The sequence below is a fragment of the Odontesthes bonariensis genome, chromosome 17 (assembly GCF_027942865.1).
Source record: "Odontesthes bonariensis isolate fOdoBon6 chromosome 17, fOdoBon6.hap1, whole genome shotgun sequence".
NCBI lineage: Eukaryota > Metazoa > Chordata > Actinopteri > Atheriniformes > Atherinopsidae > Odontesthes > Odontesthes bonariensis.
The window spans coordinates 22,663,712-22,682,570 of record NC_134522.1 but is presented as its reverse complement, the minus strand read 5'-3'; the positions used below and the strand labels follow the sequence as shown (position 1 = coordinate 22,682,570).

Sequence of the window (18,859 nt, the reverse complement as noted above, 5' to 3'; positions counted from 1 at the left end):
ACGGTTTCCTATGGGCAAGCTTATACAGGCACAAACTATGCTGTTTATAATTTATTAATTACTGTACACTAGCACTGATAACGTGGAGGTGCGTCGCTTACTTAAAAAAATCCGGGTTACTAATTTTGAATTTTAGCCGAATGAATAAATAGGCAGCAGGTCTGTGGGCTGTCTGTGGCAGTAGCACGAGGAGGACGTCAGTAACACCCACTTTACGACAAAAAAATCAAAATTACATTAACCCGGATTTTTTTAAGTAAGCGACGCACCTCCACGTTATCAGTGCCAGTGTACAGTAATTAATAAATTATAAACAGCATAGTTTGTGCCTGTATAAGCTTGCCCATAGGAAACCGTTTCATGGCCGAATATCTCAAGAGAGCTGCCAGACGCCTTGCGAATATCTTCGGAACAGCTCCAAATGTTCAACAACAAGCAGGGGTGAGTAGAACATCATGTTATACTGTGAAATCAAGGGCCCAATGTCAAAAAACCGGTCTTATCCTTTAAGAAGTGCAGCTTAATGTGACATCACATTACCAGCTCACAACTGCACATCATGCTGTGTTCACCGTACCTTTTGAAAGTGGGAGGATGGGACTCTTTTCGTTACTTGCGCTGCCATTGGACAGCAAACTGTCATCTCATCACTCTCGGCAGTTGCATAGGTCATTTAGCTTAAAGAAACATGAATGCTTTTACATTTACTTGCACTGCTACTGCACATTTAACGTAAATGACATTTAAAAAAAGTTGACAGAAAATGACAAAAAAAAAAAAAAGACTGATTTTATTTTTCTGTTGTTGAAATCACGACACAAATAGCCTTTTTCCAGTAACTCTATCCATTAAATATCTTTGCCAGCATACTCCGCTCTGTTATTTTGGAGATGAGCAGGTATTACAGGGCTGACAGAAACATGTAATCATTCACACTCTCACATTGGTAATTTGGGGTTTTCAGTTCACCTAAACACTATGTCTTTGGTCTTTGAAAGGAAACCAGACCACCCAGACGTTAACCCGTGCAGACACAAGGGAGAAAATGCAAAGGCCAATTAGGAGTGTCCCAGCGGACTATCAGTTCCAAACCCAGGACCTGAGATGACCTTTCTAGCAGCTATACCGAAGTAAACCAAAGAAAAAAAACTGATCGAAGTCACAACCTATTGAGCTACAAGGCCTCTTCCCTCTCAGAGGGCCATGCACCTACTCTTAAAACTTGAGTTTCACTTAGTGGATTAATTTTGTGTATTGAGGATCAACACCAACACCTGCCTCTACAGCGCACACTTTTCACCTGGTAGTTTTACTAAGTTCGCTCAGAGACAGCTGGGACTAACAGAGAGACGGCTGCAAATCAGCGTCCTTAGTGGACATGTCCTCGAAGTTCCAGAGAGAACAACGCCGCCCACACTTCCACAATATGTAAAACCTCATTTTATATCTTTTGTGACAAAACCCAAAATGCATTTGTGATTCTTTACACTGACTTTAAATCGAGAGGTTCACCTCTCTCATTCATTAACACGTCCTTTCAGATCCAAATAATGTTGGTGTCCACAGGTGCCGATGTTTGAAAAGCAATTTTTCCATTCAGCATCCAGTTGACAGTAACAAAGGAGGAGACAGCTGTCAGCTGCCTGCTGCAGACCTTGTATTTTGCCAGACTCTATTCAGAGTGCCCTTTCTTCTGTCAAAAGGGACCTGCTGGTTTCGCTTGTCCTCGATACTCTGACGGGGCAACACAAGGAAATCTCCTGAGTAGCTAAGATTTGTTAACCATTCTGGGGCTGTCGTTCAGGCAAAGCCCTGCGAGGAGGCCCTCTGGGAGCTGAAGCTCCTTTGTTAAGAGGGCTATAAAGGGAACTCTCCCAAAAGAGGCTTGTTAGGATGTCACTAAAGTAGGCAAACTTAAATTTTGCATTTAGATGTTTTGGACAATTGCCTGCAGGAAAAAGACTATATCCCACTAAACTCTGCAGTGACATTTTAAGGAAGCCAACTTGCAGCCATTTGTCAGCTGGTGCTCCGTCAACAGAAACTGGTATTTGTCCCATAAATAGAAAAAAAAAGAAGCTTGTTCATAACAAGACTGCTGTTTAATTTGACAGTATTACATCATCTGCGTGTGAGGACATTCTCGCAAACAACAACATGAACAAACTGCTTTCTTAATACCGACTTCTTTCATGTCTCACTCTTCCTTCACAGTTGGCAAGATGTGCCGTTTCGTGTAAACGTTTCATGTCAAATCTACAACATTTTCAGAGCAACATTTGACGTTGAGCCAGTGTTTGTTGTTTACAGCTCAAGGAGCTTTAATTGCAGTAAGCAGAAGCTCATATGGGCTTTTGTGAACCAGTCATGGATACAAAGTACTCAGCAAAGCACACTACTAATTGGAATTGATTGCATTACAGAATTAGAGGCCATGTGAAACTGCAAGGCCAATGAAAACAACTTTCTTTTACCTTTTGGAAAGTTGTTCACTTGTTATTGAAAAAAAAAAAAGTTTCTTTGTGACGTGCTGATCAGTAGTGCCTTTTTTCCACATTGCCTTGCATATGTACAAGCCCTATTAAAAAAAGCCTGGGGTTGGAACTGGGGTTGTATGTATTCATTTCTATGGCAACAATAGCCATCCTTTTTCCTTCATATTCATTTTTTTATCTTTAATTTGGTCTGTGATCAAAATCAACATCAAACTGATAAATAGCCCTGTTCTACACCAATTCAAGTAGAGAAATATTATTTGAGCAGTCGGTCTCGGCCTGAAGCGACAGTGTACCATGTTTGGTAGGAGAAAAAGGCAGCAATGGCCTACATACCTGCGCTCTGTTTAATGGACTAAATCTTATGAACCTGAAAGGCCAAACTGCTCGAAAATGCAGCTCAGCGCTGCCAACCAGTCTCACCTGATTGACCTGATTCACTGCTGAGCGACTCAGAGTCAAGCTGAGACTCCTGGTCTGACTGAAATGAATTAAATGATCCTTCCGGTCTCACAATGTAAGCAATCAAAGAGGGTCAAATGGGCCAGATCTAATGTGCCAGAAAAGTTGGCCCAGTTCCCACTGAAATGCAGCAGCGTGACATAACATTGCAAATGCAAAGAGGTGAAGGGAGGAGAACCACAGCTGAAAATCATTCATTTGTAAGTGATGGTCATTTACTGTTTGTAGAGGCGGCGTCAGTGGATCAGTGTAATTGATGTCTCATTTACAACTATAACATAGCTTTTACAGGTTTCCCCCATGACTGAACTTAAAAGCAGTCACTCCAGAGGTGGTGGTGCTTTTAACTGTAAAGAAGTAAATCCAACTGTGCATGTGACCTCCAAAAAGGTTGGAAGTAAATCCCAGCATGCCTTTGCATTTAGTAGTTTGTAACCTCTGAATCTTTCATGAACAGCGTGTGCTTATAGCTGTGAAACAGGCCGGTGCCATTCAGCACTGTGGGGAGAGTGCAGCTACTTTAACGCATACGGCACTGCACTGCACAGACAAAATTAGATTTTCATTATAAAAACAGACGAGGATATGCCGAACCCTGTAATCTTTAATGGAGGCCCATAAGTGCATGTGTCATAATATCAAGGATTTCGCCTGGGAACTCGAACATCGTCGATGATTTGTTGTGACAGAAAGACCATTTCGATCAAACAAAGAAGCCGCATGAGGGTGGCATGCCCGCCATCAGTCAGGGTTCCAAACACATTTTCCATTTCGAAATTCCACACTCATCTACACTCGGATTTCCTGATGTCTGAGGTGGTGAACATGTGTGCTATATTCTGACTATGTATGCTATCATTCTGCTACATATTTGCCAGAAGATTTACTGTGGCCTAGATGCAAATCAATCACGACCAAATCAGTCGTGCACAGCTTCTTTTTTTTTTTTTTTTTTTTCAGGTTAACTAACCATGGCGACCAATTCTCCTGCTACCTCCACTCGAGGTGATAAATGTACAACGTTGTGGTTTTGTTCCCCCGTATTTTTCCAGTGTCTTTAATGGGTAAGAACCAAAACACAGCGTCAGGGTGTCTGTAAGGCTCGTTTTTTATGCAGCATCCATAGAATATACGATGAACTTTGGATGACACCAAGCTCGCTCGCTCTCAAGCTCATTAAGCTCTAAAAAAAACCAAAGACTGTATATAAAATATAGATGTAGCTTCAGAGGAAAAGTCTTTTGTAAAAAAAAAAATGCTCTTAAAGCTGCCGTCGTCAGGTTTTCAAAATTCCGAGTCTAAAGTCGGAAAATTCGAACTGATACAACTTTCAGGTCCCTCCCCCAACCTCTAACAAGCTCCGAATCGCCCCCCAAACCCCTCCCCCTCTGTGGACGAGGTTGTGCACGTGAGTTCACACCAGTGTGCGCGCACACAAGCTGGGGGCAGACTCACGCTCAGACATGTTTGGTGACTGTTCTACTCAGATAATAGATAAATAACCCCCCTAACGTGATTGGTTAAAAACAGCCGGGAGCGCTCGATTTTTGCAATCATGATTACAGGCTTTAGAGGGAGCTAGAGAATTCGGGATTTTTCCTAAACAGCCTATTTAATATTCTACTTCCAGAATCCCATGACAGTTCAAGCTAATATGACTTAAAAAAAAAAGTTGCTGACGGCACCTTTAACCGCCGTTGTCTTTAATAGACACCAGGGGGCGACACTTCTGGCTGCAAAACATAGGTCATCTAGGAGAAAATTACCCCAATTGTCACTTTAATTGTTAACCTATTTCCAGATGAGTTCATGTTCTTTCATAGAGCATTTAGACTCTACTTGAGATACCACAGTTCACTTTGGTTTTGGTTTCCTGCCGAACAGTTTTGCTTAACGATTTGTGGGCTTCTGAGGGCATCTTTTGGGTCTTATCAATGCGACAAAAAAAATGTGTGTGGGGGGTGCATTTGCAGGGCTCACGTGGAGATTTGTTTTCGTTACGGCGGTGAGCCACATCCCAGAACTGTAGGGGGAGCTAAAGAGCTAAATATTTACCAAATTCTCTAGGGTTACATTAAAGTATGAGGTCTCAAAAAACCAAGACAGCTTTAGCTAAAACATTGTACTTGAATCTTCAAAATGATAGGCAAACCAAGCTGTGACACAATGGTGGGTATGTGTACCTTTCATACACGATCTGAGAGAAAAGCACTGCTTGTTTCATCTGATCAGTTTAAGACAGGCACGTCACCAGACACTTTTTACCGGGGGACGTACCCCTGTAAACATGCGTTGTACTCCGGTAAAAATTCCCATATACATCATTCAGACTACGCTAAAACTGATGTGCCAAGGAAGAATAACATAGGCACGATTTTCCCCATTTCAACCTTCTTTAGCCAATGCTGCAAAGGCCTACCAAAGAGTGAAGTGAAGCGGTTGTATTCGCAGGCATTGGGTGCGTCTGTGCATGTTCAGCGAATGGACCGTGTGTGACGCCTAGCACGCAAAATCAGAGTTGGAAGCCAAGGTACTGTGGCCCGCACGTCAAATTTAGCAGCAGATAGTAGCCCACACATCTTGCCAATCGAACCAAAGTATGCTATATGAACCACTACACATTGATGGAATGCTGTCATCGTGGTCATGGACATAAGGAAATTCTTACAGAGGAGAGTCAGGGACAGAGAAGCAACAAGGAGAACTGAGCATGAAGTGGGTTAAACAGTGTCTGGTTCCATGGCATATGATAAACGCGAGACAATATCCTATTCTGCCTATTCTGATTTTTTTTCATGTTGCTGTAACAGAGAATGAGGAGCAGAGTGATGGAGGAGGAGAAGCTAAATGGGTGAACACAAAAGTGTTTTTATCTGCTTAGATAGCCTATAACTCTGTTAAACCTGTTGAGGTTCAGGCAAATTTAAATAAATGTTCTTATACATTCAGTACAGGCTCATTTTCTGTATACAGTAGGGCAGTGTTGGTGTTCTGGCTGGGGGCCTGTGCCCCTGTACAGCTGTACGCCTAGCAACGTCCCTGGTTTAAGAAATTTTTATTTTTATCCCTGAGAAAATGAAACAGAGAAAGCAGTTTGGGAGCACAAATGTTATCTGGACCTGGAAAATGCTGACAAGAAAGTCCAATACTTTCGAGACTCCGCAAGAACCCTGCTCCGTAAATGTCCAGTCGCTGTTGAGGGGAAGCTTTTTAAATTTTTCATTTGGTGAGGAAAGACAAAGCAACCAGAAGCGTGCCTGTGCGTTTGAAAGAAGAGAAAAAACTGTCTTGGCCAAACACCACCGCAGAGAACACAGACTGTGCCTTAGGTCTGAATCTGTAAAAATATTCTTGGGCCCTGCCCAACAGGGCTTGTTAGGCAGGATTCATTCTGACAGTCTGTTACACTAAAACCGAAACAGATTCATGTCGGCCTTGTCCGATCCACCGACTAATGTCAAACATGAGTTTTGTCTAATGTAATTACATCCAGAATTCACCAATCACACCCTCCGTGGACAGACGCAGATTGTTGGATGATAAGCCAAATGTGCCATTCAGCTTTTCATCTGGCCGGCCACAGGGCATTCGCTGAGTCTATCATGGACGATCCTCTGCAATTACATCAACAACAATCTCTACGGGCAGAGAATAGCTTCAGAAATATAAGGACAACACTTTCAGTGAGTGTATCATCTAGGTTAAGCATCTGTCATCTGGGCAGAATGATCCAGTGTCCCAGTGACCACCTTCAAAGGTCAGAGGATTTCAGTTTTTTGCTCGCTCCGCGGTTACGCTTTAACCATATAAAATGAAGCTTACATCTTCAACGGATTATGGCATCCCCCCCACTAAGCTATATCTACCAGCATTAGTACACACGGTATAAAGCCAGACTGACAAGGAGAAGTCTAGCCTGTGGTGTTGAATTTCTAGACTAGACTTTTTTTTCCCCCTCATTGTTGCCCAAACTGTGAAAAATATCAGCAACGTTTCAGATCGTAAGTGTGTCTGCAAAAATTAGCCCAAAGTGAAGGTGGGGATCCATGAGTGGACGGGCAGAGATGCCAAAAACAGCTGAGGCCGCAGCAACCGTGTTCATGACCGGCAGCACTTGCATTTAAGAGCTTAAGTTGTATCGCAGTGTCGGTATTTCAGAAGTGTGACCGGTGGAATAGCATGGGATTATCTATGTGAAATGCAACACGTTTGGATGTTTGGATATAACAGCACTGTGCAAAAGTCTTGAGTCACCCCTCATTTCTTTATATTGTCAGGAAAACATGAAATGGGTGAGGTGATTTATCAAACCTTATCCTCCTTACTTTTACTTTTATGGAACATATTTGCGCCTTGACAGAGTCAGAGGAAGTTGGAAATCTTGCTATCGTTCCACCGAGCTCCCACTTACTCAGCTCAGTTAGGTTTCATTCAATTAAACGGGGGCCTTAGGGTTTTGAATCTCAGCAGACCTTTGCCAAAGATAAACAGCACATCTTTGGAGCATTAAAGCCAAATCACTCAGCCGCATCAGAGACGTTCGTCTCGCCCTTCATCACTTACACAACAAAGTGAGCGTACTAAATTCAGCGAGACAGCTCTGGTAGACACAGAGTGTAGTCTCTGAGACCATGTCCTACCTTGTGGGTGTAGGGTGCCCGTCCCAGGTTGATTCCATCTTTTGCAAGTTTATCCCTGAGCAGCACCTTGAGCTTCAGTTTGGGATAAGTCACAAAGTCGTTACAATCTGTGAAGCTCAGGTTATGGTTTCCAGGACACGAGGCCTGGTGCACTCCTGCTGTCTGCCGTGTGTGTGACCTCCATGCCCCGGGGTCGTCTGCTCTGTCTGAATGGGAAGTGTGTCGACTGGCAGATGTGTCCACGGGCTCCAAGGTAAAATAGTAGCCGGATGCTTGCTTTTTGTCCTCCTCTTTCAGTGCCTGCACCGCTGTGAGCAGCCTGTGTCTGTGGTACTGAATGCGGACTCCTATCGCATCCAGATCTGGCTCACCAATCTGTTTGCAAACTTCCAGGTCATCGTAGCCATTGTCGAGGAAAGACTCCACATACTGGGCCAGATGTAGCTTCGACAGCCACTGAAGGACGAGGTTTGGCCCTTGGCTCATCTTAAAACAGGATAAAGGAGGCTTACCTCAATTGCACATCATCATCAACAACAACAACAACAACAACAACAACAACAACAACAATGCTGTTGTTGTGTTGGGGCTGTGATGTACGATAGTCCAGCAATGTGGACCATGCAAAACCCACCTTGCAAACAGTCCCAGGTTCCTCCAGATTAGGCACATCTACCAGTGACCCTCAGCAAGCAAAGCATTTTTGGAGAAAGCAGGACAGGTCTAAACTGTCTGAAAAACCCAGATCTAAGCGAACACTGGCTGATATATCTGCCCTGCTCGAGTCTCCTGCGCGAAAACAGTCAGGACCGGTTCAGTCTGTAATTGCATCTCTCACAGGTGTGTGAGTTAACAGCGCGAGGAGGCGAAGACTGTGTCGCCAGCCTGAAGTCCATAAGACGAATTTACCCGTTAGTTAGCTTGACTTACGAATATAAAGCTAGTCAACTCGTTAAGTTACACAAAGCCGGTGAAAGACTCTTTAACCGAGTCTGTATAACGTCCTTACTGAAAAGCAAACGAAAAAAGAAGCACCGTATCGTTAACACTTGGTGTACTCTCAGTCTGCATCCATCCTCTTTGTTTCAGTCCGCCGCTAAGAGGTCCATCAAACATTCATCCGGAGCAGAGTCTGAGTCTGAGAGGCTGCCGCCGAATCAAGAGAGACAAACAACAGCCGCGATAAAGCCTATTTAAAAGAAGACATACGACTCATTCAAAGCCGCCCAGGCTTCACTTGTTGTGGCTTACTTTGTGAATCTTGAGGCTTTCGCCGTTTTCAAGTTTGCTATCCCTCCTCTTCATCAGCCGGTTCAGTCAGAGTGAGGATGCTGCCCCGGCTCCCGACAGACTCCGCTGTAGTTTCTACCTCGCTGGACGACTGGAGTTCTGTGAGCACTGGCGCCACCTGCAGGGGCTTCTGGGAAATGTAGGCCAAATGACGTTCACCGACAAAACTCTTTCTAAACTTTTTACACCCATCGCCGCTTTCTGCTTCCTCCAGCAAATTTAACTGCCAACGATAAATTAAATAATACCGACCAATGTCAAATACCATTCACCATGCTCATTTACACAGCTACTAATACGTTTAAACTTTATAAAACAAAATAACATCCAACTTACAGCATTCATTCTTGAATGTATGTAAGCATGGAATATTTCTAAGATAATTGAAGCATGTGTGCGGAATAATATTTGACCGTGTGAAAGGCGATAGCAACAATCCAATACGAAATGTTGGTGAAGATTCTCAGTCATCCAGGTCATGGTGATTGGTGATCCTAAAAGCTTGAATAAAGGCAACTGGATAAGGGGAACTCCAAAAAGAAGTCCAGTTGCCCCATATTCAAACTCTTAGACACAAATACAAAGTGTCCTTGCACTAAAACACATTCAATAATGACTACAATTACTCACAAATGTAGTCTGATGATAAATTTGTGTCTCTGAGCACAACTTCTGACCCTTCATCAAATAGGTCATTTCCTAAATGACGTCAGTCAACAAGTAGAAAAACACGGAAGAGAAAACACAAGACGGAGCTGTTATGATTGGTTTTACATTTATTTCCATTGCACAATAATATCTATCTATATATTAATATATAGATATATACTGTATCTACAGTCTAAATTGTTTGTGGCAGCAGATTAAGTCAGACATCCATGTGAAGTTTATTTTAATAAAACTGTACAAAAATTGCCTACAATGAGAAAATACTGCAACTCCACAGATATTCATCCCAGAAGACAGATGGATGGAAGTATGGCGACCGAGGAAACCCCTGAGCCCTCCTGCACCGCTGCTGCGAGCTCAGCTTCGGTTTCATTGCATTTCTACAGTGCGGCGGGGGAAGCAAAGAGTTTCCGTGAGGCAAACAGTAACGTCAACAGATGTACCAACAAAATTATCTCTCACACATATACAGTTGGCATGGTCGGATGAAAACGGGACGCGCTTCGGATGTGTGAGGAGAACTTCGGTTTTGTTAAAAAAAAACAAACAAACAAACGGTGGTTAATACAAATGCCAGAACAGACAATCTCTAAGAGGGATAATACATGGTTGTTTCAAGTTTGTAAACACTTAATATCATGCATCCTTCAATGTGCAATAAGAGACCATTTAGGACATACAAGTTGCAAACTGAAGCACTTTAAATTTGAGGCCACACTTTGTAGAAAGACTCAGCGGCCCCACAGGAAGGAGGTGATCCTCCTGCAATAGCAAAGCTTAAATCTGATGAGCATGTTATTTATTTATGTATGTGTATATATATATATATATATATATATATATATACACACATATCAGAAAATGTTTCATCATCATGTCTGGATGATGGATAGTTATGCACGACCACTGTGTGGACATAAACGTGAGTTATTCCATCTCAAAATTACATTAAAGGTATTCATTTTCAATAGATTATTGAAATTAAAATTATATATATTTATATATATTTGTTTTCAAATATATAAATATTTCATAGTATCATTGAACTGACATTGAAAACAAATCTGAGAGTGACGCAATCAGCATAATTGGCAAATGGCATAAATAAGCATAGGTTCTAATGTTTTGGTCCTTTGAAAAACAAAAAAAAACAAAAGGGACACGAGAATAAAAGCATTAAGAAAAAAAAAAAAATCATACTAACAAAATCATTTTAAGTACAAAATATAGTGCAAAACCCACATAGTTACTCTTCCGAGTGGGTTTATCTCAGTAGTATACAGAGGACTGAAATCAACTACCTAAAAGTGAAGGGTTTCATTCCAAAAAGCTGTGAATCCATCAGTAAGACATTTTGGTGACCGACTCAACGCCTTCGAAGTGTCTATGACTTAATACGTTAAAAAGAAAACCGATCTAAACTTCCTGTAATCTTCTACTGGAGGCCTTCAATCAATCTCCATTTCGAGTCAAAGTAACTTGACTTTTTCTTCGGTGGATCTGTCGCGTTGGAATGAAACTCTTCAAATTCTCTCCGCTTGTTTTTTTTCTGAACACACGTACAGCGGTTTGGGACAGTAATACCCACAAGAAGCAGCAAAGCCCAACTATCTCACTCCTCACACACGGTCGGCTCCCTCACACCAGAGTCCCGTCACACCTCATCGCCTGTGGGAATAAAACCCAAAACAAAACAAAAAAGAAATGAAAAGACGACTCTTGGAAATCAAGCAACTCTTTGGTGTCAAAAAAGAACATGGCCGCAAGCGCACAGTATGTCAACGTTGCCTGAACCTGCACTGTCAGATTTGTGTCCAGATGTCCTGCTATTTACAACATTTGGCAGCAATCTGGACTGAACAATGTCTCGTCTCTCTTTAAAAAAAACAAAACAAAACAAAAAAAAAAACTCCTATTTAATGCTCCTATTTAGTCACAAATAGCAGCATATCCTTGCACCTCATGAAAAAGAAATCTAATGACGGTAGAATTAGAGTGAATCACGAGAAAAAGAAAAAAAAAACAAGCAAAAAACTCAACAGACCTCCTGTAATAGACTGTATCTATGCAGTATTAGAAACATTGGCGCCCATACACATATTCCATACATGTATGTCCACAAACACACGGATATACACATAGGTAGAGGTTAGCATATATATGCGTCACAAGGCAAAGGCAGAAGAGAAACAGTTTTAAGTGGACAGATTCAGAGAGAGATGACCTGTGGCACTACGCGGAACACTTGGCTGTGCTCGCGCACTTCTGCTGGCGGCTACAAAGACGAAACGCAGCATTCTCACTTGGTTTGTGCTGTTAGAGACATGCTTTCTCCCCACGCGTTGAGAAAGAAGAACGAGACCGAATATAAAGTCGACTTCAGCCGTGACAGAACGTCAAAGAAGTCCGAATGCTCACAGAAATCTTTCAACCAAAACCACACAATTTATGCTCACAACGTTAGGGACGAGCTTTTTTTCCCCGTCAACGCGCCATCCTTCACCTACGTCTGCTTGGAAAACCAGAAACCTTTTCCAGTGTCTCAACTGTTTGTCTGATAGATCAATGTAAACTCTTCATGGGGGGGTAAACATTTTCAGCTTTTTTTTTTTTTTCCCAAATTTTTGCGCATCTAATTGACAAAAGGAAACAAAAGTAATGCCCATCGCACAAACTTCAACTCCGTTCTATATTGTACAGCTGCAATAAATATTTGAACTTAAAAACAAAATCAAAGTGACTCTCAGAAAACACGCTTTTTTTAAAATCACCCGGTTGCTTTAAAAAGGTATACGGTAGGTAATGATCTAGTGGACTACCAGCCCTTATTTGGTGAGAGGCAATAGATCCATTTTTTTTTTGTTTGTTTCTTTCAAGCACTTGGAAAAGTGCCCTTTCTGGAAAACCAAAACAACAACAAAAAAAGGTCAAACATACAGACAAAGCTAAAAATAATTTAGACCAGCGAGTCCTTCATTGATTCTTTCCTACAGAACCTTAAATGTTCATAGACTTGATCAGACTTTTCTCCTCGTTTAAGTCCACTGTGTTCGGCAGACACTCCAAAGGGCAGAGAAAGCAAAACAAGTGCAGCCAGGCCACCCCAAGAACTTTTTTTTTTTTTTCTTTTTTTTGCAGAATCGTCTTTCCTCTTTCAAAACAAAAACAGCAAAGTGTATACATATATGTGTGTATACGGGACATAAACAAGTGCATGAGGGATGTGAAAGGTCCAATCTCTCTGGGTCTGCAGACTGAAGCTGAACCAATGTAAATCACTCCCAGGTGAAACGGGAGCAGAAGAGCTTCTCTTCCACAATTTCTTCCCGTTCCCGGCGTGCCGTGATGGCCCGTGTTTACTCTGCAGCAGCCCTCTGGTGACTGAGGCAATGCAGAGTGAAGATATTGTGCTGAGAGAAAGAGCATGATTCAGTTGAGCACAGCCACCCCCCACCCAAAAATCCCATGTGGAAAGAAACAGCGGAGAAAAGAAGAGGGACCTCCAGCTCCTCAGTGATACTGGTGTGTGTGACGGAGTCCAACGGTCCACACGCTGCCATCAGAGCTGGTACCACTTTTTATCTTTGTATTTCAGCATCATCTGAGGAAAAAGATGAGAGAAATGTCATTAATATGAAGTTAAACTAAAAAGAAGGGCGGGTTAAACGGATGACATTTCCATACCACATGAGCATGTTTAGAGAAGGAATCGGCGCTGCCCATCATGGCTGCCGTTCTCTCCTCCAGCTCGCCCAGCTTCTGCCCTCTCTCATCCAGAGCTATTCGGGCTCGGGCGAGATCTCCCACGACCCCGGACGCTGCACCCTTCATACCCTCCATGCCGCCAGGGCCTGGGATGTGCTGGGCCAGACTGCGAGAGGCCTTACCAGCTGCCGTTTCATTGACTAACACAGAAACACAACAACCCAGAAGGTTTGTTGTCGAATCGCACTGCACAATCACAAGTCAAGCACCAGTGACTGAACAAAAATTCCTTGCCACATAGATTTTTTTTTACTTGTATAATTCGTGTTACATACTATAGGATATCTATAGTTTAAAAAAAAATAAAAATCTTAGGCCATATAATCAATGATATTTATAATGTATTCGGAATAGAGAGGGCAACAAGAGCATGAGAGATTACTGACTATGCTGCAAAATAAGTAGAAGCACCATGTAAATATGAGGTTTTATACTCACAGAGGTCCTCCCTGTCCAAAGACTGGGCTCCTCCACCAAAAAGGCCTTTGAAGAAACCTCTGTTTGGAGCCTCTGGAGTCTCCACAGGGGTAAATAACTCACTGAGCATCTCCTGAGGAGGACAGAGACATCAATACGTCCGTTTCAATACATTCACCCTTAAGACATTTGGATTGAGCTTATGAACTTTTTTTTCCCCCAAAAAAACTTCAACAAGAATTATTTCCATTCCTCTTTGAATGATGGTACAAACAAATGCACATTTTTTCGTTTTAAAACTTTTTTTAAATTTGCAAAACCCGCTGCAATGTAGGTTTAATAAGTACACTGCACAGCAGTTTATCAGCCAGTTGCTCATCTAATGTTATATTTCAAAAGACAAAAATTTAATATTTCAAATTGCCCCCAAAGGATGCCTGGATTTAGGTTATTTATTCATGTGTTAGGAAGGAAAAAAAATAATTATTTGCAAGTATGATATCCTGCAGATCTGGTTCAAACATGTAAGAGAATGTGTTGCGTTATATTTGACACAAGGATTAACCTTAATCTTTAAAAACACTGCCTGCACCCATATACACTAAACCTTTATTTATTTTCTCAAAGCTTAAATGGAGAGGCCCTTCTGTGCAGTGGAGCTGGCTTTGCTCAGAATAAGTGGATCCCATTATTATCGTTACTATCTGACCTGCAGATTGTCACAGGTCTCCTGGCTGTAGGTGATCCTCTGGATCTCTGTGGGGGAGGTGAGGTACAGCGCCTGACCCAAGTTGGAGAAGCAAAACGTTCTCGCTATCCGCATGTCTGTCAGCGGCAAATAGTTCACGTCCAGCAGAGGCCGCAGACTGGGCAAACTGTTGGAAGACGAACGAAACAGAAGCTTCTCTTAGAGACATTACAGACATCATTATACTGATTGTTAAAAAATGCGCTGTACAGAGGCAGCGTCTTGTGGTTTAACCACACATATCAAACGTAACAGAGATACCAGCTGAAGCGGGCGGTGGTGATACCTCAAAGTCATTATGTGCCCATTAGCACAGAAACAGGCGATGCAATTAGTCCCGGCCATCTGCACCACATCAGCCCTCAGCACGAAAGACGTCTCTGTGATGTTGTGTTTGTAGATGCGGGTCTGGGAGGGCAAGGCCACCACTTTGGCCTGTTTCTCTGAACACAGCACGGCAAACTGAGCGTCCTGGCCCTCTTGCGACAAGTGAGGGGAGGCTGGCCTGCGCCTCCGGCTCTTCTCTTTTTCTTCATCTGAGGCATTCGGATCATACCACAGTTCGTAGGAAGGGGGCAGCAGAGTTCCAGCCGCGTCCAGCAGGGCCATGGTCAGAATGCCTCCTTTGAGTCTAGTCATAGTGCCTGGAAAATTGCAATTTCATTGTTATTTGGATTGGAAACAGCAGCAGGATTACTACATAATCCTTTCACAATAAAACATAGAAACCATATCAAATGTTGAAAGTGAGACATTTTACAATTCTAGAAAAACATCCGCTCGTCTTGGATTTTCATGGCAGCAACATGTTTAAAAAAAGTTGGACCATGTTTACTACTATGTAGCATTTCCCTCTTCAAATTTTGAATTCTCTGACCACAGAACAGTTTGCCACTTTGCTTTGGGCCATTTTTTGAATAAACGCTTAGTGGTGGCGAAAGGCCTCGATTTACAGTGGAGAGGGGCAGGAAAGTGGGCAGAGAGCAGGTAATGATATACAGCTCACGGCCAACTGAAAAAAAAGACATTCAATCTCAGTCCATTTTAAATAAATGCACCGCGCGGGCGTGGCTCAGTGGTTAGAGTCAGTCGTCCAATAACCGGAAGGTTGGCAGGTTCGATTCCCACTCTCCCCACTCAAAAAGATTGGTAGAACTGACAGCTGGAGGGGTGGCAGTCCACCTCCTTGTCACGGCCGAGGTGCCCTTGAGCAGGTACCGTACCCCCATGCTCCCTGGACGCTGTGAATGGCTGCCCATCGCTCCAGGTTGGCATCTGTCTCTGAGTGTGTGACCCTGTGCATGTGCATGTCAACAGGTGCCAACCTGGATGGGTTAAAAGCGGAGGACAAATTTCCTGTGTATGCATGTATGCATAAGCAATAAATCTGATCTTAATAAGCTTTTGTCATGGAGAACATGACAAGTGTTTTTGGATCATGTTCACATACGGCTGTGTTTTTGCATAATGGAGCTTTAACCTACATTTGCTGATGGCACGGTCGGCTGTGTTCACAGACAATGATTTCTGGAAGTGTTCCTGAAAGAACGTGACAAGAACTGCTTCTGTTTTTAATGCAGTGCGGCCTGAAAGGGGTTTTATTTACATTTTACACTGCTTCCTGACTTTTTTTTAAGATTGGAGTTAAGAAATATACTAATTGGGCAAATATGTATGAACAAACATTTTATTTATTAAAAGGCAGAACTAAAGCTAAAATACTCGTGGCACTCACGAGGCTGCGGCCTTTCAAAAAGGAGTAAACCATGTGAACCAATAACAAGACGCACATCGATAGCTCGCAAATGGCAGTTTGGATTCTTACCGCAGGAGGCGATGCCGACCGGCTGCTGCAGCCTGTGATCCCCACCAGGCGGCAGGCTAAGAGCCACCATCATCACGGAGCCCTGGGTGGTCCCCACTAACAGACAGGGACTGACCAGGCTGTCCGACTTCCTGGGGAAACTCTCACAGAAGCAAAAGGAGCAGATGGCCTCTCGAGACTCTCTGTCTATGCTGGTTACACTTGAACTACGTGAGCGGGTGAACGAGTTATCCTTGGCATCTGAACGGCACAATTGAGCAGAAAAACAAGAGAATGAGGAAATGGCTGACATTAAAATGACAGGGGGGAGCAATTCAGCAAGTCTCCGCTCAAACAGGAAACCCAGTTAAGAGGTTAGAGCCACGTTCTGCAATTAAAAGCTTCCATCATATTGGCACATGGAAGCAGCCCAGCAAACAGAAAAACAACAAACCCGCCGTCTAGAATAGACGAAAATGTTTTTTTGACATTGAGAAGCTTTTATCTCAGGATGCAGTTTGTTTTGAATTGTTCCAAAGGGCTTTTTCTGCAACTAAATCCCGAGAACATTCCCAATGTGAAAAAGTGTCAAATTTACATGTAGTGTTACAGTAATTCCCAAGGCAGAACGGCTATTTAAAGAGCAAGAGTTATTCACATGCGTCTGAAACTCAAGCTCAACCCTCTTTAAAAGTTCATGACCCCCACGGAAAGACAAAGTGATCTACGGCACAGACGTTACAGCTAACATATCGTCCATCATGTGAGTTCTTCTCGAGGAAAAACTGTAAACATGAAAAGCAAGATTTTCAACGTCGAGTCAGCAGAACTTCCTCAAAAAGAAGGAAACAATCATTGTGAGAGGATTAGTGTCACATGTTAACCCATTTCAGATTATTATTTAAAAAAAAAAAACAACAAAAAAAAAGCCCTTGTAGTTTGGGAGGAGGACGGCGGGATTAGTATGAGTTATTCCACTTCAGCCCAAGTCAGACCATGGCTGGTCCACTCACAGGATTTGGGGTCTGAGTAAGTTCTACAGACGGTCACCTTGGCTGCCAACTTGTCATCTTTCACACAACAAAAGCGCCTCTTATATGTCAGAGAGCGCCACCGCTGGGACCTATGCGCTGCGCCCAGTGCAAACACAGACAGTATTCATCTCAACTTGCAGTGGAAAGACATCGGGGGGGGGGGGGGTTCAAATGCACACAAAAATGCTACTCAACAATAAGCAACACTGTCATACATGTATTTTACAGTGGTGAATGAAAGGCAAAAGATTTAAAAATGACAAAACCATCACCTGGAAAAAAATATATATAGAGGCATGTATAAAATATTGTTAAAGTCATTAGTTTTGGCTTACCCTGGTCTGGCTTTTGCTCACTAGACGAGCTAATTTTCCGTGACATCTTGGCTGCAACAGAAACAGATACCCCTATTTTTTTTGTGGAAGGAATAATGACTAAAAATGTAGACTTTTCAGTAACTGCTTAAATCACTCATTTCAGTAATCGGTAGCACGTTTCCTAATCTGTAATTCATGAATGAAAATTATGTCAATTCCGAGTGCTCCTTAAGAGGGATGTGGCTATCTGTAGGACAACTGTTGAGTACATTAATGTGGTTCAAACAGCTTGAAACAACCGAGAATCTGTTTGGTTTTAAAGGGAAATATCTAGACTCCAAAAGACATGTCTACTGAATTTGACTGCCCCTCAAAAGTTGCCCAATGCAGTCTAACCACCCTCAGAGAGGCCACGAGAATACAAAAGAGGCAGAGAAGCATCACAGAGTGGCCTGTATGTCTAACAGAAGCAGGAAGCAGTCAGAGAAATAAGGTTATTGTAATTCAGTGAGCATTTTTATGCAAAGAGAGTAGGTGGAAAGAGGGAAAAAATAAATAAATCAGTGGATAGCCAACAGATTACACTGAACTGAAGTCCTGGAATCAGAAATACACACACAGCAAGTGTCGACAATCAGAGAGAAATAGTTTGCTTAAACATTCAAATGGTTAGTGCTGGAAATACAGGAAGCAGGAAGCAGATTTTCTATGCTTTTGTGTGGAGAGAAATCAGAGATCTACCAACCGACAGGCGATACTCTCTCCCAACTTGTTTAACAAGTCTATGGGGTTTTGCCAAAAGATAAATAGAATAGAATCAGCATAGAAAACCCAAAGCCTGGAATCTAAAATGACATCCAAACATGCATCAGATAAACAATCTTTAGCCTCATTTGGTACACGTCGGCCACTAAAATCCCATACTATGTGATTAGTTAAACTCCATTTCTCCAATCAACGCAAATCTTTCTTCAATTGGCACAAGATGCACAGACTGGCAGGGGATTAAGGCACAGTGTGGTTAGAGCGCTGTCATTCAGAAAAGGAAGAGCAAGAAACCACAAAGAACACATCTGGAGGATACAGTACCAAAGTCATTGGCAACCGTCTTGGAAAAGCGTCTGCTTTTGAATTTCACTGGAAATGAGGTTCAGAAACACAAATCAGACGACTTCAGTTGTTAAACATTTGCAAAAGTTCCAGGGCCCGTGCATTTAA

The 18,859-nt window shown here is 42.6% G+C and overlaps 2 protein-coding genes across 5 annotated transcripts in view; both read right to left on the bottom strand.

Annotated features, from left to right (window-relative positions):
* sash1b (SAM and SH3 domain containing 1b) overlaps positions 1-8,102 on the bottom strand; it is a 58,412-nt gene extending 50,310 nt beyond the window's left edge. Inside the window, exon 1 of one of the 2 annotated variants that reach the window (XM_075448293.1) lies at positions 7,598-8,102. In XM_075448293.1, the coding sequence (XP_075304408.1) occupies positions 7,598-8,083 (486 nt within the window). In that variant the 5' untranslated portion in view covers positions 8,084-8,102. The remainder of the gene's footprint in view (positions 1-7,597) is intronic. The other variant, XM_075448292.1, reaches the window with a different exon arrangement.
* Positions 8,103-9,645: 1,543 nt separating this feature from the next.
* Positions 9,646-18,859, bottom strand: part of stxbp5b (syntaxin binding protein 5b (tomosyn)) — a 28,477-nt gene continuing 19,263 nt past the window's right edge. The window contains exons 21-29 of one of the 3 annotated variants that reach the window (XM_075448759.1): positions 18,731-18,778; positions 17,660-17,710; positions 17,304-17,420; positions 16,312-16,551; positions 14,773-15,130; positions 14,448-14,613; positions 13,760-13,871; positions 13,241-13,461; positions 9,646-13,157 (exon numbers count right to left, since the gene is read on the bottom strand). In XM_075448759.1, coding sequence (XP_075304874.1) covers positions 13,116-13,157; positions 13,241-13,461; positions 13,760-13,871; positions 14,448-14,613; positions 14,773-15,130; positions 16,312-16,551; positions 17,304-17,420; positions 17,660-17,710; positions 18,731-18,778 — 1,355 coding nt within the window. In that variant the 3' untranslated portion in view covers positions 9,646-13,115. The remainder of the gene's footprint in view (positions 13,158-13,240; positions 13,462-13,759; positions 13,872-14,447; positions 14,614-14,772; positions 15,131-16,311; positions 16,552-17,303; positions 17,421-17,659; positions 17,711-18,730; positions 18,779-18,859) is intronic. The other 2 variants (XM_075448760.1, XM_075448761.1) reach the window with 2 other exon arrangements.